This window comes from Astatotilapia calliptera, chromosome 13, assembly GCF_964374335.1.
Source record: "Astatotilapia calliptera chromosome 13, fAstCal68.1, whole genome shotgun sequence".
Taxonomy (NCBI): Eukaryota; Metazoa; Chordata; class Actinopteri; order Cichliformes; family Cichlidae; genus Astatotilapia; species Astatotilapia calliptera.
The window spans coordinates 30,671,168-30,692,789 of NC_137434.1; the positions used below are offsets into that span (position 1 = coordinate 30,671,168).

The window sequence follows — 21,622 nt, forward strand, 5'->3', positions numbered from 1 at the left end:
CAGTGGCCTTTCAGAAACAATGTCTCTTTAAAGCAGAGCTTCCCAAAGTGCGGGGCCCGCGCAGAGCCATTGCAGGGGGGGGTATGAAAAAAAAAGAAGAATGCTTGTACACTGCTAGCATAATTGACAGGTTTTTGACGGGGCGCCCACACAAACACAAAGCAGGAGATGAAGCATAGCCAAATATGTTTCCAAACCAACTTCCTTTCAAGCCAAAGACTAGAAAATACGGTGAAGCATATCTTCCTTTGGCTTCACCTGCACAAGTGCCGAGGTAGGTCTCTGTGACAGAATTAGTTTTCCCTGCGGGGAGCACGCTGGGCTCTCCAAATCACAGACAAACAGGATCCCACAGCTGTTTATGTTTTTAAACCTATTTTGCACAGAGAGATTTTTTGAAAAATGTATTGACAGCAATGTTGAATATTATTACACAGGAAAAAAACAACTACACGTAAAATAATCACACCGTGACGCCTCTGCCTTTGTAAATGGAGGGACAGTAACTGCATGTTACTGCATGCAAACCTGCAGATAGTCAGATTAACAGTATTTTGTCTCTATCTGCCATTCTGCAATTCATCTCCTGTGAACAATAACGTGGCGCACAGCGTGACGTGAAAAAAGGCACATACCTTTGACGCTGTGACGAACTCTGTATTCCTCGTCCACACGTAAACGCAAAAAAGGAGTTTTAGAAAATCTCAGTTTTCAGTGATTCGAAACGCCGTTTACGTGGACGAAACAGCTGCGTTTTCAAAAATACCCGTGTAGGTGCGGAAGCAGCGTAAAAGAGTTAGTAGTTTATTTTATCACTACCTGTAATTTATTGCAGATTACTTGTATTTGCTGAATTGTTTACTAAATGTTTGAGGTGTGAAATAAATGCAACGGAGCAAAATATAGGTGTGTGTGGCTGTGGCTGGAGGATGTGTTTGGGGGGGGCATTTTTCTTTTTAAAACAAAGGGGGGACCTAGCAAAAAAAAGTTTGGGAACCACTGCTTTAAAGGACTTCCACATTGACTGACGCTCTTTTACAATCTGCCTCAAGTGGCCGTTAATGGAATTGCAGTTCTGGACGGTCTGAAACACACACTGAAGCCCACTGACTTCATATTACTTCATATCCCTGAGGTTGAGCTTTTGAGCTTTGAGCTGAGCCTTTTTGGGGCAAAAATGAAACTATGACGCACTGATATGAATTATTTTAGAATTTGTGCTTTACTCTGAAAGCAGAATCGCCTTATCAGCTGTGCCCGAGCTTCCTCCACCTGTCACCGGCTGAGACCGCAGGAAATCCCATTCCAGTGACTCCAGCGTCGCTGCCGCAGTTTCAAACGTCCCCGCGGGGAGAGCGTGTAAATACTGTGTTGCCAGGTTAGACAGGAAACCACCTTATAGCGGATGGCGCTCACCGTGCAGAGCTGTGCGCGTGCTCCTGCCATGCAGGCAGCTTGATGCGAAGATAAGAAAAACCGGATCTGGTTTCCGCGAAGAGCGCAAGTATCCGCTGGAACGGACTTTCCCAACGCGGCAGCGCGGAGGGATAAACGAGCCACGGACACGAGCGAAGCGCGTTTGTTCCCTGCGTGTGTCCGCGGCTGGACGGGCAGCAGGCTGACACGACTATTTGTCGCACGTCAGCTGATCGGCGCTGCTCTTTCTGAAGGCCGAAGCCTCGGATTTGGGAAAATACGCACACGCGCTTCCTCCTTCCACCTTCGCAGGATCGGCGGCTGGCCTGACATCATTGGCTGGCAGTTAGGAATGAATCATCGCCTTCCCCGGGGGGGTTCGGGGATGCTGTCGCTGTCATAGCACCCATAAAATCCCTCGGACACGCAGACCCACCCTCTGCGCTCTGCTGTTTTAAAGCCGTCTCGTCTTTGAAATCAGCATGGAGGAACTCTTGAGGAAGCTGCAGAAAGACGCGTCCGGCCACAAATACAAAGGCATCCGCGATGCCTGCGTCTACGCCTGCGGTGAGTGCACGGCAGCCCCTCCGGGCTCTTTGTCAACAGGAGGCGGAGGGAGAGCAGGGATGAGGGGAACCTGCGACTTCTCACTTGCTTTTAGCTTTTAGGAACCCGAGAGCAGCTCCTGCACTCAGCCCAGAGGCTGTGAAGGCTGAGCAAGAAGCCAGGAAATCTTTAGGACCATAATCTGAGCAGCCACGGTGCCATATGGCTGCCATGCCCCTGTGCTGAGCTCCGCACCTGTTTTCTAATGCCAAATGTCAGCCTCTCTTAAAGAAATACGGTAAATGCTCCAGTCAGGCTTTAGACAATTAGATTGGATCGTTATAGAAAAATACACAAGGCAAATATTTGCTGATTCATTACTGCAATAACTTGGGAGTATTTGACAGAGACGAAGAAAGCATGAAGGAGCTTCTTCAGAGGTTTCCAGACTCTGAGCAGAAACTCTTTCCTGTCTCATTACTGTCTGTCTGCACAGTTCAGTACCTTTCACGAGTTCTCGCCTCAGCGCGAGACACGAGCTTCACTGTGGAGGGAAATATAGAAGTAGAGGAGTCCTCCTCTGGTTTCTTTATTAAATAAAATGTAGTTAATATGGTTTAAAATGTCTTAATAATATTTATGCACTGAAGAGTTCACACACACATCACATCAAGCAATAACAAAAACGGACACACCATGGTGTCCAAGCTCCCACACTGTTTTGGAATTATTATTATTATAGTTATTATAATAATAGTAATAATAATGAGTAGCAAAGTCTGATTGGGACTCCAGCCAACATCGCTTCATTATCCAGGTGGATGAATTATGACAGAAATTCTCAGAGTTGTTATGAAAAACCCAATTATCACATGAAGCTAAAAGAGTTTAATGCTCCAGGCTGCAAATCTGATTGTTTTTGCTGTAAAATTGGGCCTTTTTAACAAGAAAGTAAATGGGGATTGAATCCTCTGCGGTGCCAGCCTCAAGTGGACGTTAGTGGAACTGCAGTTTTTAGCACTTCTGCATCACTGTGTTATCTTTCAGTTCTGCAGGATGAGTTTTTGGAATAAAGCTGATGGCGTACCGGTACGGATACGGATACGGAGGGTCATCAAGTTAGAGCTCGGTTTGAATTCTGTCAAATAATCCTCTGAGCTTTGTTACACTTAATCCAGCATGCTAGAAACTGGCAATGACCTTTTACAAACGAATCATGCGGCCGAACACAAATCATGTGACTTTCAGTGCTTTGTGACAACAATGAGAACGTGCCACAGAAGCCAGAATATATAAGCACACGGTGAAAAACGATTTCCACTGACGTCAGCGAGGAGACTGTTAGCATTAAACGGGTCAGCGTGACCTTTTAGTGGCAGGTGGAACTCATTGAGACAGCAAGGAGAGAATGAGTTCAGGTTGCGCTGAAGAAGGGGTCATTGTGTAATCGTACACACACACACACACACACACACACACACACACACACACACACACACACACACACACACACACACACACACACACACCTATTTGGGTATGTCCAAAGAAAGCTGCAGGCCCTTTCCAGGCACATGCTTGCATATACACACATGCACAAAAGGCCTGAACTGTGACTTTCCAAAAAAGATGATATCATATATCAGTTCTGTTTGCTCTTTTCTTCACAGACCGCTCGCATGAATAGAAACATGCCCACAGCATCAGTCACTGCAGGTCATGGTCGTCTCCGGATGTAAAGGATGCTGAACAGCCTGATGCAGATGCAGAGAACATATGTGAGAGAGTTTAGTGCAGGGACAAAGCTGCTGTTCACTAAGTCTTGGCAGACAAAGTATGAAAGCACGTGCAGAGATTTATGGCAGATTTTAGAGATGTCAGCAAGTCTCATATTTCACCTTATAGCTGGAAAAACGTGGTACGCAGTCAGAGTTGGTTGGAAGTCTAAAGAAGAGGTGAAAATTTCTCTCTGAGCTCACCGAGGTCACGTTAGGAGGAGGATGCAGCGTGCGCTGTGAATGTCGGCCGGCTTTGAACATAATGTGACTGTACAGATATTTTGGTGTTTGGTTTTCTTAAAGTACAAGCTCACATTTGATTTGGGGCATCCTGTTTCAGGCATTCATGCTGAATCTGTAATTTTAACAGAAATGAGTCAGCTAGCCCCGTATCTTTCAGTCAGGTGTCACGTAAATAAGATCCAATCCTGCCTTTTCTTTTTTCAGCAGTAAATCAATCTGCATTTGGTGCTGTAGTGAGTATTTGTGTCTGTGGGACTGAGTCAAAGTAAAGTGCAGTGTTTGTGTTCATAGTAATGAAAGTAGTGTCACTCAGTGGCTCGCTGGCTTCAGAGGTTGGAGGTTGTTGACATGAGAACATATTCAATGCAGAATATTTCTTCAACTGTTTCGCATGTCTGTGCTGAATTAAATGCAGCTTTTCATTCATGGATTCTCTATGAATGAAAATGTGACTTAACCACTCTGTCTGTTTCTTTGTTCCAATAGAAATGCTTCAGTCTCAGAATGGATCAGCAAAGATTTCCCCTTCACAGCTTCGGTAAGTTGAACATGACAGATTTTCTTCTCGAAAGTGTGAAATTAAAATGTGTAATTAGAACCTGCTGACAGCCTGTGGTTTGTTTTGAAGGAGGCGTCTTCGACAGTGTGAAATGTTCCTGCCTTTAGCTAACCTGATAGTGTTCATTCATTCTCTTCTGCTTATCCTTATCGGGGCTGGAGCCTGTCCCAGCTATTATGGGGTGAGAGGCCGGGTACACCCTGGACAAATCGCTAATCTGTCACCGACAACTGAATACTGAAATTTAAACTGCTAAGAACTTTGTGGCTTAAAACATCAGTTTTCTCAAAGCTGCCTGATTTGAATAGATTAAAATGACAGAGGAGTCATTTCTGAGTTGATAATGCAAATACTGAGCGCGAGCTCTGAGCTCAGCATTGCTTCAGTTTGGACGTTTGATTGTCAGAGAAGTGATCAGTTTAAACTGCAGTAGCCTGGACACACTGACAGCTAAAACTCATCTGTTCAAATCTGCATCTTCACTATGAACTCATTGTTTATTTTATCTTGTGCTCTTGTTTATGTGTTGTTCTTTATTGTCATTCTTCTATTTTGTTTTATTCTATTGTTAAGTGTCCTTGGGTATCTTGAAAGGTACTTTTAAATAAAATGTATTATTATTATTATTATTATTATTATTATTATTATTATGTGTATCTGAGGCTACTTTGACAAGCAGGATCCTTTTTTGGGCTGTCAGATATACACTGTGATCATAGACTATTTACAGATAGATAGATAGATGGATATATTACATTTTCTATGTAGTTTGTATTTGTATTGCTTCTTGAGTTTTTGCTTTTTATTCAATTTAGTTTAAATTGTTTGAAAATGCCTATTTTTATTTTATTAAATTTCTTTTTTGCGTGATTATTGTATAGAGATTTAGGTACATCACTACAGGTGTTAAAATAAAAACATGAATTTTTCAAAGCAGTTGACTCAGTAAACAAATCAGCTGGCCAGCAGGGGGCGACTCCTCTGGTTAAAAAGGCCGTATTTCCCATTTGACCCTTGACCTCAGTAAACACGTTCACTATTTTCAAATCTTATTTAACACAGTGTTATATTTATTTTGTGAGTTTGGTCCCCATTAGAATAAAAGCAATGATAGGTACAGCTGCAGTATTTTTCTTGTTATCGTACAGTTTAACTCAGAGTTTTCAGTATTTCTATTATTTAAATGAGTACGAGAGCACCACAAACTAAAAGAGCTGAGAGAAAAAGCAGTGTTGATAACACCTGAGCTCTCTAATGTGAGGGGAGTTTGTGCTACTGAGTCCAAGTGCTTTTGTGCTAATCACCTTTTAAATCATTCCAAAAAACCCAGTTGGACATTTTTAGAGTTCAGTGATCTCTTGGTGGAGTTTTTTAATTAGAGGGGATGCAATAATATGATCTGTCTGATTCTTGCAGTCGCTGTAGTGAGTTTGAAATCTAGTAATCTGTGACTGTTTCTGTGAGTAAAACTCAGTAAAGTGTAAAGTGGATGGAGCTGCTGCTGCTGGTGGCCAGCAGCTCGTGATGGTCCCGTAAATTCCCAACACGGCATGAATTATTCACGTGATAATCTGTGTTGTTTTATTAGAGCGTATTAGATTAAATATTGATGATAATGTCTTTGTAATATAGTGCCATGATTTCTCTACTAGTGTGTTCTTCTGGCTCTACAGATAAGACTTCATGCCTGTTATCTCTGAAGGAGAGATGCTAAAGAACAGACTTGATTGACAGACTGATGGAAGATTAATTTATAATGTATTTAATTATAAATAATCAAATTCAAAAGTGACTGAGTTTGGTGTTTAAATGACAAATTCTCAATGTTTTTCACCCAAATGTTTGCCTTTTTGTCTTTTGACTTTGTTGTCTGTGTTGTTTGTTGCTCATAAATGGTCTGGTTGTGGGTAACTGCCGTGCAAACTGTGGCTCCTCACAGCCTGCTTGAGTGGTCGAGTTGTGGCAGCTCAGAGCAGCCTGAGAGCGCAGAGATGAAGCTCAGTATCCTGTAATCAGCAGCAGAGCGTGGTGACTCAACCAACCACAAATAACAAGAGGGAGATGGAGGGCGAGCGAGTGGAAAGAGAGTTGGAAGAAACGGCGGGAGAAGCAACACAGTAGCTGGTTTACATAAAGATATCTGCGTGAAGCTACCGTGAAAAGCTTATTTAGCAAAGGATGTGGTTGCTGAGATTATTTGGGTTCCCTGTGCAAAGTTTTAAGCTTAGCATTTTGCTCGTGTGACGGGCGGATCTGACTGAGAAACCAGCTGACATTGTGAGCTCATGTGGTGTGATATGATATGGGATATTAATCAGCCATGAGGTAGGCCCACCCTGACGCATACTTTGCTTTATATCCTTCTGGATGTTATTGTGGGCCACAATTTATAAAACAGACACCATGTTGCACAGAGTGACTTGAAACCAGCAGTAAACTCATCAGGAAAGAGGTTAATTGAGCATGACCTTAGCAAGAAAACAGTGTGGCACTTCTGCAAGATGCTTTGCAACCCACCTCCAGCCCAGGTTTGATGTTTATTACAAATGTTGCTTATATGCAGCTCTAAGGACACAAGAACTAGAATGTAGTTCAACTTTATGACTTACGCTCCCCTCACCCATCAGACGGGTTGGCCAATGAAGACTTTTGCCAGACAAGAGAAGCTCAAGTAAATTGCTCCTCCTGACTTGTTACTGTAACGATTGTAAACTATAATGCTTCGGTTTTGGAGGAGGGCACAGATTTATGATGGAGGAGAAAAAGGAGACGTTCTGATAATCTGCTGATCTGTTTTCTTCTCACATCTCTGAAGTACTGCACACACAGTTTCACAGCCTTTAAGAGATATTCCGCCTATGCAACATAACCATTTTCAACCACTAATCATTGATGAGAACTCATTTATTAAAGCTTAATTTATTAACTTCCACTCCAAGATTTATTCACTCCATATTTAGCATTTTTTTCTGTTCCAAAGTCTGTGTTCGCTCACTTTATTGACACCAATCCCTGACTGCCTGTGATCGTGTCAGCTAATCTTCAGAGATTGTAGAGAGCTGTGATTGCACTGCCTGCATTACTATGTTGTGTTTGCTTCCAGAGAGCGCTGTCTGCTGCCTCTACAGATGGCTCTGGAGTCAAAAAACACCAAACTGGGACAGACTGCACTTACTGGCATGCAGGTACTGGAAGACACAAATGTATAAATAAAGGTTTTATTTATTTATTTGGATTTTATTCGTCTTTATTTAAACCTTTCTGATTGAACTCTGACACCAGCTTAAAGTGGAAGGTACAAACTGAAGCTGTAGCTTTTCTCTACACAGAAACTCCTGTGTGAGGACAGGTTTGTGGGTGGAGCTAGTGTGGAGGTGGAGGCACTGGAGAAACAGCTGCTCAGCCAGATGTTGGAGGCTATCAGAGTTACCCCATCTCTCCATGAAGACTTGCAGGTGGAAGTTATGAAAGTAAGACCTGGGAATGTGTTTTTGGGGCTGAAATGATGACAGATGGTTGTACTTGTGTCATGCATGAAACTTCCAGGCTTGCGTGGTGGTGCAGCCGGTGCTGTCCTTGGTGCTGAAAATTGTTCTGTGAAACTGGACTGAAAGAAGTCTACAGTTCTGAGTGCCCACACTGCTCATCATGTAGCTACACTTAATGTGAACACACTTAAAATAGTGTCAATTTCTAATCATTTAGACCCCAAAACTGATGTTATTTTCTAACATTGACTGTATTTTCCTGGAGCACGCTCCTTAGTGCACTTAGCCTATGTAAAGTGAACCTGCTATGGTAGCGATTTCCACCTCCATATTTTATTCTTGGACTCTACTGGAGTAGGTTTGCATGATTGCATGATTACTTATTGCATTATTATTGTATTATTTAATGCATGATTACTTATTATAAATAAGTATCTTATTTGGTCTTTGTACAGCTCCCATGTCATCCTTTGCCTGAAATAAGCTGGTTTAGCTCCTCCCCCTTTTGCTGTTACTGACCAGCTTTCTTCTGATTGGCCCTTGTAAATAGAATCATCGAGCCAAGAGTTGAACAAACAGCATGAAGCACAGTTTTTAGAGCAGTGTGCAACCTGAGCTTTTGGCTCACAGCTATTAATTATATATACATTAACTTTGTTTGCAGCTTTGGGCATAGTTAATATGAAAATAAAGCAGTTTAGTATGCCGTTATTTTTGTGCCACTATTCTGAGCGCACGTAAAAAAATTTGCAGGTGCAAGTGTTGTATTTTGAGGAGAAATTTTTCTTTGAGCGAAGAAAAGCTGAATTTGAGTGAACAAAATTCATTGCTGCGTGCAAAAAATGTATTTCAGTGTTTGCTGTTATCCACACACACACACACACACACACACACACACACACACACACACACACACACACACACACACACACACACACACACACACACACACAATAGCAGCCCCTCTCGCTCAGTCTTTGCATTTGCGCTCGCTCGCAATGTGTTGCTCGCACTCTCAACATTTCTGCCCGTGCGCGCTCAACTCTTTCTCTACACCGTTATATTTGTGCCAGACAACCAGCCAATCACAGACTTGGATGCAAAAAAATCGGATTGGCTGTTCTGGTCTCCAGTCAGCTCGAAATGATGAAATGCAATATCCCTGCTTATTAAGAGTGTGTTTCTCCTGTGTGCAGGTCCTGCTCTGTATCACCTACTCACCAAACTTTGACATTAATGGAGACTCCATCCTCCGGATTGCTGAGGTAGGGCAGCCTGAGACTGATGCGACTCATCTTCATAATCAGATACATGAGCTTTTACTTGGCAATAAATAAATGCATAAACAAATACATTCACAGACTTCATCACTGTGCAGAAATTTCTTTCCTGGATTCTTTTTCCAGCTCTTACATTAAGTTTTAGACTTTTTCTGTATTGCTGTCGCCTGGAATTATTCTGAAATGATTAGACAGACTTTTATGGGCCGGACTAAACTTGGACTGGACGGCCAAACGAGCTTTACAAAGGAAAATTCAAACATGTTAAAAAGAATTTGCATCATTTTCTGTTTAGCTTGTTCCTGCTTGTTGCCTCATGACGCAGACTTTTTTTCATAGTACCAGCTTTGAATAGGCTGTCTCAGACTGAACCGATGATAGAGGGCGTTGCATTTTTTTTTTAAGGAAAGTGAACTGTTAGCACAGCGAGCTGAACATGGATCTTTTTTTTAAAAGGTGAAGCGTTTCTCTGTCCTCACTTGCCCTCAAGCCTCATCTCATACTGTAATCTCATCAATTATTCAGAAAAGTGAGATGAGTTTTCCTACAGACACACAAACAAAGAGGCAGGGCTGTGCAGATGAAAATATTTGCCAATAAAACCAATAAAACCGTGACGTGCTGGAAGTACCAAGGTCTGCACCCGGTTCACTGGCTTAGCAATCTGTACAAAGCTTCTTACTCAAGGTTTTTAAGGCTGTATTATCATCATATTACTGGAACACGTCTGTGTAATCATCATCAGTTTTGCTGTAATCAAGAACATCTGTTCCCAGTTCAAGCCTCAGCTTGCTTTGATTTCTGCTGAACAGTGTACTTATAATGAGCATGAGAACGTATAGCTGAAGAGACTGGATAAATGTCCAGCACTGCCTGCCTGATGACATACTGCACACGTCAGGCGGTGCCCCGGCCTTGAAGGTCAGCAGGTTCAGTTCTGTATTAAACTATAGATTAAGATAGATTATAGATTAAGCTCTTCTGTTTTGCTGGGTTCACAGTGAATGGGGTTCAAGAGAACAGATAGCATCTTGTTTTTATTAGGAGGTGTGATCACAACTGGCTTAAAATCGCAAATTTAAAAATGTGACACATCAACCCCTTCAAGGTCGTCTCCTTGGGTGGCACTGCACCAGATGATAATGATAATAATGATATTAATAGTAATGATAGTTAAAGTAACCGTAGTAAAAGTAGTGCTCAATGTTCTCAATGTAAGGAGAAAAAACAGGGATGTGCTGCAGACCTGCAGCCTGGTCTTTGAGATGTAGCTGGAGTCTCAGCTCCCGTGGGTAGTGATGATCCCTGAAATTAAACTTGGGTCAAGCTGACACTGAAGTTAATGTTTGCTCTGTGTGGAACTGGTGCAGTCTGCAAGGTTTGGGACTCCCAGGAAATGCTTTTAAAATAGCAGCTGTGCTGGAAGCAGTCCAGAAGTGCTCAAGGAGACAGTTTCATTCACAAACGTTTAAACTGGGTTGTCCGCGTTGTACAGCCACCAGCAGTAAAAACACTGATGAATAAAATTCAGAAACTTTAGTTTTTTTGCCCTGAGTCATTCTTAGACTCAGCCTCCCTTTTGGTCTTTATAGAACATAAAAAAGTAATCCCCCGTTTCTCGATAGCTCAGGTTCGTAACTTGCTCCTTGGGCTGTTTCATAATGGATGCCTCATTCAGTTTGGTTTATATTAGGTAAAACTGATTTGGAGTCATGAATAAAAGAACGGTGTCAAATCATCTCAAGACACTAATCAGTTCAATGCAAAGATTAGACTTTACGCTGACAGCTTACTGTACAATGGGACGTTTGGTTCTAAGAAAGACGTTTCAGAAAGCACAGTGTTCTACAGTTCTACTGTTTATACTGAGCAGAAACGTCATGCTAGTCATTAATGTTCAGACCACCTGATCGTAGCGTGGTCGAGTGTTTTATGTCAAATGTTTTCTGTCACGTCACTTCCCCCAGCAGCAGAAGCAACATCTCCTGCAGCTAAGTGATGTTTGACGTCCATTAACAGCTCGTAAAAACCCAGTCACCATGGCGTGTTAATGGGCTCTGTGCTGTCAGGGCTGGCCATCTGGTGTGTGAGTGTATTGTATTTGCATTGGGGCATAACTCAGGGTGGCTGGAAAGGCTGTCAGCAACACTCCATTATCAAAACATCTAGGCAAATAGGGCCAGGACAGTTTTTTTCTAATGTATTTATTTATTTTAATGGAGGGATTGGCAGTGCTGAGAGATTCATGCATTGTCAAACACGGAGAGCTCAAGGCTTACGCTCCATCTCTCTAATGTGGTCATCAGTTACATGAAATGTAACCTGCCATACAACTATAGACACTTCAGATGTATTAGTGTGTTAACCCTCCGATAGACTGGTGTACCCAACTTCATGCCCTATGAATCCAACCCAGCTGTGGCCCTGAAGGGGATGGATGGATGGATGGATGGATGGATATCCTTATTTTAACTGTAAATAATTTTCTTGTTCCCAAACATTTGACTCTTACATCAAACAGACTAACTCATTAATGTTCAGTAGACCACAGGTTGTGTGTTTTTTGTCCTGTCTCCCTTCCCCAGCTCTTCCCCACTGGTACCAAGCGCTTGCTCATTGGGGGTCATCTGATTGTTAGGGTTGTGTTATTGTAGGGTCTTTACATTACAATATAAAATGCCTTGAGGTGACTGTTGGGGGGATTTGCCACAAATAAAGCTGAAAATTGAAACCTGACTACAGGTTGAACAGGTGGCAACAGTTTAGTCATTCTCAGACTCAGAGACTGTAAATAAAAAATGGATGTAGCCACCATACTGTTACTTGTTAGTTCGTGCAGCCTCTGTCGCTGTCGCACCTGTATAATTTATAGGTGCCGCTTACTTGTGTTAGCCTGTAGCATAGCACTTTATCCCCTCGTCAAAAATATGGTCACTTTAGTTTCAAAGTGCTAATACTAATACATCCCGGTGTTTCCCCCCATCTTTTATATTCAGTAGGTTGTTTTGTAGCAACTGACCAGTGCTACCTAGAGGCAAAATAGGAATATGAGTATTTTGTTACCGAGGAGCTTTATTGATCTGTTGTTTTCTTCTTGTTTGTGGCTGTACAACACAAGCTTTTAGCTTTTAAGCGTTGTTTAAATAAATGTACCCTGTGCATGTACTATATGAACCCCACATTATGTAGGTTCTAATATAACCCTCAGACATGTTTGTACTTACACTAACTGGCAGTGCTTTAAAAAACAAGGTGGAGTATCGATTGCTTGCAGGAAGTGTGAGCATTAAAATTGAAGGAGCCGGAGCAACTCTTAATTCAAGAGGTACCTTGAGGTTGTTCCTTGCTCTCTTGTCCCTCTCACATGCATATTCATCCCATCTGTGAGTGCCTTATGGTGCAGGATGTATTGGTTTTTTTATTGATTGGGAGCAGGTGGTGTAAAACATCCCTGAAGCTGCCAAGATTTCAAATGTAATTAGCAAATGTGGTCTTTGTTTAGGCTCTACGTGAGGTTGGCCCTGGTAGTTCTCAGCCCCTCTGAGCTCACAGGATGGAACAGAAATTTGATAATTGGTCAAATAAATCTTGGCTTACACATTTTGTTATCAACAAGCTCTGTAGCTCTTCCATTAAACCCCACTCTTGGATTAAGAATTGTTATGTGATTTGGATTTCTGTACTGTGTATTTGGGCGATATCCCATCAGCAGCCTCCTTAAGGGACAAATTTTTGATAAATATTCTGTTGGGAGCGCGCAAAAAAGCACTTACCAGGAGGTGGCTGGAGAAAGAGCCCCCAACAAAGAAAGATAGGATAGGAATAATGGAGGAAATACATAGAATGGAAAAACTTACATTTTCTTTGAACCACAAAATGGACCAATTTCTTAAAATCTGGAGGAAGTGGGAGAGATTTGTTGTAGGTGGTAATGTGGGATGATGGGTGGTGGGTTATATAACCAGAGCTTAACTAAGTATTTTCACACAACTACTGGAAGAAGGAAGGCCTGCTAAGGACGTGGTCACTGTTTTTTAGAAGGCAGGTCATAAAAGAGACTGGAAATAGCCTTCCGAATATCATCAGGGATGGACTGTAAAGTGCTGCGTGGACAGTAGCAAAAACCTGACGACATGGGACCTGTAAAGAGGTGGAGGGGAGCTCCCCCAGACCGGGCTGGTCTGACGGTTTCACTGTGCCATTATGTTATTGTCAGTGCGTATTATGTTTGTTTTTTTGCTGTTTTTTTTTTTTCATGTGAAAAAAAAGAAAAAAAAAAGAATTGTTATGTGAATTAAGATCTCCATTGTTTCTAAGGTGCCCAGATGTGACAGACAATATTTAGCAAAAATGCTACAGAAAACAAAATACTTGAAATTCCCTCCTTAATTCTATATGAAATAATTGTATTCATAATGTCTGTTTTTAATTTCATGTAGAATAAGCGCTATGCTTTACTGTGACATTAGCAAACCAGCATTCATGCTTCCTCCCTGGCTGGTTCAGTCCCAGCAATCCAGGAACAAATGAATACCCTAGGATAGCATTTTATTTTGAAGGAGAAAAGAGCCGTTTTTTCTGTACTCGTCTCTTTCCTGTCATCTCCCAGCGAGTCACAGGAGTCTGCTGCACCTGGTCACAAAAAAAAGTTTCAGAGTATGGCATTAATCAAAGCAACATGTGAAAAACCCTAACTGTACTCCTGGGATACAGTGAGATATCCCGAGAATACGGTATAGTTGATTTTAAATGCAAAAAGCAAAGCGGGAAAGCATGTGTTATAAATGGCTGTGTGTTTGTGTGTGTGAGCATGTATTCATATCTTTGTGGGGACCAAAGATTGTACGTTTACTATACTTGTGGGGACCAATATCCCAGTTCCCACAAGTGAAAATGTCAAAATGTGGTTTTAGTGTCAGGGTTACAATTGAGTTAGGGTTAGGCATTCATTTTTCATGGTTAGGGTGGGTGGCTAGGGAAAGCGTTATGTCAATTAGATGAATACCCGATGTGTGTGTGTGCTCAGCTACTAGCTAACGTCTGTCTTACCTTCCACAGATGCACAGTGTTTACTCTGTAGCCTTCTAATCTGCCTGAAAGATGTCTGACACTGACAATACATCCCCTTGCCCCTGCTGCTCTCTTGTCTGGTTACCATAGTAACCAGTGACGCCATGGAAAGCTCCTATGAATCTGTCCAACAGTTCGGTGTCTGTCTGTGATGGTTTCTTGGCACAGTGCGTCATGGTTTTTCTGGTTTAGTGACATAAGAAAGACCACACACTGACAGATGTTCGTGTGTGTGTGTGTGTGTGTGTAGGTGTGCATCGAGACCTACATGTCCAGCTGTCACCAGCGCAGCATCAACACGGCGGTGAGAGCCACGCTGAGCCAGATATTGGGAGACCTGACGCTACAGCTCCGCCACAGACAGGAGGTCACACAATACTTTAATTATATACACACAGATATATTATACAGATGTATACAGTGGGGCAAAAAAGTATTTAGTCAGCCACCGATTGTGCAAGTTCCCCCACCTAAAATGATGACAGAGGTCAGTAATTTGCACCAGAGGTACACTTCAACTGTGAGAGACAGAATGTGAAAAAAAAATCCATGAATCCACATGATAGGATTTGTAAAGAATTTATTCGTAAATCAGGGTGGAAAATAAGTATTTGGTCAATAACAAAAATACAACTCAATACTTTGTAACATAACCTTTGTTGGCAATAACAGAGGTCAAACGTTTACTATAGGTCTTTACCAGGTTTGCACACACAGTAGCTGGTATTTTGGCCCATTCCTCCATGCAGATCTTCTCGAGAGCAGTGATGTTTTGGGGCTGTCGCCGAGCAACACGGACTTTCAACTCCCGCCACAGATTTTCTATGGGGTTGAGGTCTGGAGACTGGCTAGGCCACTCCAGGACTTTCAAATGCTTCTTACGGAGCCACTCCTTTGTTGCCCGGATGGTGTGTTTTGGATCATTGTCATGTTGGAAGACCCAGCCTCGTTTCATCTTCAAAGTTCTCACTGATGGAAGGAGGTTTTGGCTCAAAATCTCACGATACATGGCCCCATTCATTCTGTCCTTAACACGGATCAGTCGTCCTGTCCCCTTGGCAGAAAAACAGCCCCATAGCATGATGTTTCCACCCCCATGCTTCACAGTAGGTATGGTGTTCTTGGGATGCAACTCAGTATTCTTCTTCCTCCAAACACGACGAGTTGAGTTTATACCAAAAAGTTCTACTTTGGTTTCATCTGACCACATGACATTCTCCCAATCCTCTGCTGTATCATCCATGTGCTCTCTGGCAAACTTCAGACGGGCCTGGACATGCACTGGCTTCAGCAGCGGAACACGTCTGGCACTGCGGGATTTGATTCCCTGCCGTTGTAGTGTGTTACTGATGGTGACCTTTGTTACTGTGGTCCCAGCTCTCTGCAGGTCATTCACCAGGTCCCCCCGTGTGGTTCTGGGATCTTTGCTCACCGTTCTCATGATCATTTTGACCCCACGGGATGAGATCTTGCGTGGAGCCCCAGATCGAGGGAGATTATCAGTGGTCTTGTATGTCTTCCATTTTCTGATGATTGCTCCCACAGTTGATTTTTTCACACCAAGCTGCTTGCCTATTGTAGATTCACTCTTCCCAGTCTGGTGCAGGTCTACAATACTTTTCCTGGTGTCCTTCGAAAGCTCTTTGGTCTTGGCCATGGCGGAGTTTGGAGTCTGACTGTTTGAGGCTGTGGACAGGTGTCTTTTATACAGATGATGAGTTCAAACAGGTGCCATTCATACAGGTAACGAGTGGGGGACAGAAAAGCTTCTTACAGAAGACGTTACAGGTCTGTGAGAGCCAGAGATTTTCCTTGTTTGAGGTGACCAAATACTTATTTTCCACCCTAATTTACGAATAAATTCTTTACAAATCCTACCATGTGGATTCATGGATTTTTTTTTCACATTCTGTCTCTCACAGTTGAAGTGTACCTCTGGTGCAAATTACTGACCTCTGTCATCATTTTAGGTGGGGGAACTTGCACAATCGGTGGCTGACTAAATACTTTTTTGCCCCACTGTATGTGCACACATTAACTAGTAGAAAATTACAGGTAGATAAAAGCATAACGTACAGTACCGCATTTGTTTTGACACTGAAGTGACAGTAAGCATGCCTCCTGTGTGTGTTCCTCTCCAGGGTGCAGATGGAGACGAGGTGACTGCACCGCCGCTGCAGAGACGAGGTACATCACTGCCAGGGGTTTCTCTCACCTCTGCAGCTTCCTTTGTCAGCTGTAGGGATTTACTTCTCACCTCCTAATATGTAATATTGCATATGAGCACAGCATTTCACTGCCTAATATCTTACTATGAATGCTGCAGACAGGACCATTGTAGGGTATGAGTGTCCAGCAGAGACTAAATAAAAGCCTTAAGATCACTCTGACCTAACAGGAAGCTCCCTGATTGCCAGTCCCGCTCATGTTCACGCTGAATTGGCCCCTGCAGTACACACAATAAAACGTTTTTGTTCTGGTCAAAGCAGATGGCTGCTCCTCCCTGAGCCTGGTTTTCTTGAAGGTCTCTTCATGTTAAAAGGGAGTTCTTCTTCCCCACTATCACCAAGTGCTTTCTGAATGCTGGACTGGGGACATTATTGCCCATTTTATGAGTGGCATGTGAAAGTTAAAGCATCACTGGTTGGTGGAGGCATAGAGACACTAGTTTGGCCCAGCAATGGTGAAAATGTCCAAGTTTAGTTTCTTGTGTGAGTTCAGCATTAAAGCTTGCGAGCCACTGGTGGCTGTGGGCTCTTTGTCATGTTTAGTGTGCAGCTCCAACTGTTTTGTAGCTGTTATAAAGCCACTGTAATCACCAATCTGCTGGTAGTAAGAAGCAACTTCGGAGAGAGACTGGCAGGGCTGCTTTTATGATACCATAAACAGTCAAATGCACTGTTTCGATAGATGCCTCTGCAGGCAGAGAGCCAAACAGGTTCCAGTGAGGGAACTGATTTATTCTGCTTCTTAGAGGGGAAACTGAGAGAGAGGAAATTGGGAAAGCAATGATTTTTTATCACTTCATGTACATAGTGGCGAATGATAAAGCAGGAACCACAAATTAACCTTTTTATGGTGCGTGTGGGGGGGGGGGTGGCTTTTTGCAGATATTTCTCCCACCAGCCAAGCTCTGTGTGAAGATGTGGTCACGGTTCTGACCGTTTTCTGTGAAAAGCTGGAGTCAGTGGACAGGTAACGCTGCAGATTCTCATTGACTCACTAATATTCTGTTATATTTCTCTTGTCTCGATATGGAGGTGATAATTCAGTCAGACTGATCCAAACACAGAAACAAAAACACAGATATATGATTTTGGAGCAAAGGATGGGCCGACGTCACTGATAATCACTCTGCTTTCATTAGTGTTTCATCTCCTTTCAGTGTAAGTAATGAGAACAAACATGAAGGCGCCCAGGAAAAGGTTGAAAAACTGCACATAGTTTAGCTGCTGTTTAGCTCATTCGTGTGGTTTCGTTTTAAATGTCAGCTTTACCACATTAAACAGTGTTTGCATGTTTCCTCTGCACTTCCATGGTTTCTTCCTGGAAGCTTCCTAGTTTAATACAGTAACCATTTCTTTATTTTAATCTCCCAGTGATAACCAGCTCCTGCAGCTACTCTACCTGGAGTGCATCCTTTCTATGCTCAGCAGCTGCCCTCCCACAATGCACCTCTTCAGAGGTTTCACAGACCTCGTGTGGTAAGACTCACTGAGTAAAATTTCATCAACTGGTCCCTCACTGTTGTCCTAATTGGAGTTGATCGTAGTCCGATGTAATCAATAAAAATCGCTAATGTTCCTCTTCCCAGGAAGCAGCTGTGCCCATCCCTGGTGGCAATCATGGGCAATCCCGTCAATGACAAAACTATTGCTTCCCACCACGGCTACTCAGCGGCATCAGACCGAGACCGCCTCTCAGAGAGACTCAGTTTAGGTAACTGAATTTACTAAAGAATCCGCTGTAGGAGGCGGTCAGTTTGTCTGTTTTTTTGCAACAATTTGAAAGCGAATATCAGTGGAAATTAATCTCTATCAGGAATTCAAGCGCCAAGAAAGGGGGGAAAATCAATACCTAATTACTGATCGCTCATAAACGGAGCCTGATGCAGCTATGAAGATCACGACTGAAGCTAACAGTGTGAAAAGTGTTGGTTTCCACTCACTGCTGCAGGAGTTTAAGGAGACATGAGTTCTTATAGGAGGAAGCTTTCTATCAGCATGATTTCATGGGTTCAGCTTCATGCCCCTCTTTGTTTTGTTCTCCCAGGAATGGGCCAGGAGGTGGACTCCTCCTGCGGAGGACTGTCCGATCAGGGCAGAGGTTCTGGCTGCTCCTCTAGCGCCCCTGCCAGGATTGCACCGGTAGTGCGCACAGTTTGCTACATTGCAGCAGAGCTGGTGCGTCTGGTGAGCTGCGTCGAGTCAATGAAACCGGTGCTCCAGTCGCTCTACCACAGGATCCTCCTCTACCCTCCTCCTCAGCACCGCACCGAGGCCATCCGCATCATGAAGGAGGTGGGACAAAGACATTTCTCTACGTTTATAATATCATTTTTCACTGACAGGCAGCCTTTTGCTAATCTTTATTCAGCAAAGTTTTCACAAGTACCTCCGAGGATCATGCACTCGAAGGGGTCCAGTAACAGTTTGACATTTGGGATAACCTGCCTGCATATGTTTTTAGAACCATGTCAGCAAAAGCTTTAATGCTTTCGTCTGTGGCAGATTCTGGGCAGCCCCCAGCGGCTGTATGACCTCGCCGGTCCCTGCATGGCTGAGCCTGAGACCAGGAAGCGATCATTCTCAAAGAGGAAGTCCCACCTGGACCTGCTCAGACTGTTAGTAACTCTTAACTTTGTTCACTTGGTGTTTGCTCTGTTTCTGAAATTTAACAACCTGAAATCTGTCACCCAGGGATGTTTGTCCGTACTCTTTGTTTTGCTGCACATTGTTTCAATCGTCACTCGGTCCAAATTAAAGTAGAAATCAAAGTAATGTGTTCGCTCACGTCATTTGGCGATCAATCCTATACTGAGCTGTTTGTTTCTGCTTCCCGTGGCAGAGTGATGGATGGGATGACAGAGGCTTGTATGAAAGGAGGCATCGAGGCGTGTTACTCCTCCGTGTCTTGTGCCTGTGCCCTTCTCAGCGCACTGGATGAGCTGTCACAGGGCCGTGGCATCCAGCCTGAGCAGGTATGCAGACAACACACGGAACCACAGCATTAAAGGGCCATTCTGGGGTTTAACGTATTACTTATTTAAGTAGCACTTTTGTGCATGCAAAGGGTTTGGATTTAGTGTTCAGGCCAAAAGAAGGTCTCTATGTCACTGTGTAACCCAGTGATACTTAATGCATTCCTAGCAGTTAGTTTGACAGCCCTCAACCAATGAATGAGCAGCTCTCTCGGTGGCCGTCCATCATTAAAATGTTTGTGGGATTTTGTTAACAAGTGACAGCTCTTGGGTCTCTGAATCAGCATAATATGGGCTCTGGTGTTGATTACGTATAAAACGGTAACATAGCTGCGCTCTCCAGGCTCGGCTTCTCCTCAGACGACTGGACGATCTGAAAGATGGAACCGAGTCGACACGTGAGTCCATGGAGATCAACGAGGCTGACTTCAGGTGGCAGAGACACATCCTGTCCTCAGAGCAGCCTCCGTGGGACCCCAGCTCTTCTTCCTCCAATGTGGCCACCACCGGCACCACTGAGCGTAGCCCTGACATCAGCATCAGGATCACCACGGAAACGGGCCAAACCACCCTGGATTTAGAGGTGGGAGAGCTCGGCCTCGCTGTGGGCCACACCAGTCCGGAGGAGTGTGGAGAGGACGCTCGTCTCCCTTCGCCTTCTTTCTGTGGCGATCAGGAGGAAACCAAACACGAGCCGATCCCCGTGCCCAACCAGGGAGGCCAGAAGGAGGAAGGAGGGGTGCCCACAGGGGAGGTGGAGGGAAGAGGAGAGAAAGAAAGAGGTGGAGGCGGAGAGAGAGGAGGTGCAGTTCCTCCAGATGTGGTGCAAAGGAGTCACGCCCTCGTCTACCCCGACATCACGAACTTCCTGTCTGTGGAATCCAGGTCTCGGTCGCACCACGGAGGAGGGTCACGATACAGCGAGAGCAACTTCAGGTACTGCTGTTTCTCTAGTTGCTGAATTGAAATTATGATAAATAGTAATTAAGTAAAGAAAGAATATATAAATAATAAAAACAATCTCATGCTTCTTCCTGCTGCCCACCAGCATGGAGGAGCAGGACCTGTCACGGACAGAGTTTGACTCGTGCGATCAGTACTCCATGGCTGCCGAGAAAGACTCGGGGCGCTCTGACGTCTCCGACATCGGGTCCGACAACATGTCGCTGGCTGACGAGGACCAGCAGTTGTCCCGCGACTTCCCAGGTCACCGCTCCCTGCGCACTGCCGCCCTGTCCCTCAAACTGCTCCGCAACCAAGAGGCTGACCAGCAAAGCGCCAGACTGTTCGTGCAGTCTCTGGCTGGACAGTTGCCCCGCCTGCTGGGGATGTCCACTGCCACGGAGGTGGACATGTCGCTGCAGAACTTCTCTTCCACCTTCTGCTCTGGACTGCAGGCTGGTGAGTGAGGGGAGAAGGGAGGGAGGTTAGATTTACTGCAGTGGAGTGATTCCTGTACTGCGATCTGCATGAGTTTGCTACTCAAACACACACATATTTGCTCAGGGAGGAGATGGTTCTCCCTGTTTAAGTAAATATATTACACTGCAGGCATGCGCTGGGAATATCAGAGTGCAAAGACAAGACAAATCTCTACTACTGCAAGAACTCAATGACAAGGAGACACGCTAAAAATCAGTTTAAAGAATAACATTTATTGTTTCTTTTTTTCTACAGTAGATGATCTAAATGCTGAGGTTCTCAACATTTTTGTGGTCATGGTTAAATTACATTTTCCAAAGGCCCCTTCCCAGTCCTAACACACCTTTAGTTGGTCTGATTAATAAGATTTCCTCACGCTCACGAACAGCTGCTGTGATTTCACAGCAGTCGTAATGCAGAACATGTCTGCACAGCTGACGGAGGGTGGGTGCTTTGGGGATAAAAACTCTTCAGAAGAAAAATTACGTGGAAATGCCACACTGCCTCGCACACTCCTGGAACATTTATGATATCATGTTTCAGTCTGTCAACCCATCAATCAGGCAAATGAGCCCCATCTCCTTATCCCATCGTCCAATCAGAAGACTGCTGAGATTAGT

General features: G+C 43.8%; 1 protein-coding gene across 1 annotated transcript in view; it reads left to right on the forward strand.

The window, feature by feature from the left end:
* The first annotated feature begins 1,417 nt into the window (after nt 1–1,417).
* The window catches only part of arfgef3 (ARFGEF family member 3), a 53,030-nt gene continuing 32,825 nt past the window's right edge, over nt 1,418–21,622 (forward strand). Inside the window, exons 1-15 of the mRNA XM_026189412.2 lie at nt 1,418–1,983; nt 4,470–4,521; nt 7,646–7,727; nt 7,872–8,012; nt 9,227–9,295; nt 14,631–14,747; nt 16,522–16,567; nt 17,491–17,575; nt 17,980–18,084; nt 18,195–18,319; nt 18,653–18,900; nt 19,111–19,223; nt 19,448–19,580; nt 19,924–20,516; nt 20,629–20,981. Coding sequence (XP_026045197.2) covers nt 1,899–1,983; nt 4,470–4,521; nt 7,646–7,727; nt 7,872–8,012; nt 9,227–9,295; nt 14,631–14,747; nt 16,522–16,567; nt 17,491–17,575; nt 17,980–18,084; nt 18,195–18,319; nt 18,653–18,900; nt 19,111–19,223; nt 19,448–19,580; nt 19,924–20,516; nt 20,629–20,981 — 2,347 coding nt within the window. The 5' untranslated portion in view covers nt 1,418–1,898. The remainder of the gene's footprint in view (nt 1,984–4,469; nt 4,522–7,645; nt 7,728–7,871; nt 8,013–9,226; nt 9,296–14,630; nt 14,748–16,521; nt 16,568–17,490; nt 17,576–17,979; nt 18,085–18,194; nt 18,320–18,652; nt 18,901–19,110; nt 19,224–19,447; nt 19,581–19,923; nt 20,517–20,628; nt 20,982–21,622) is intronic.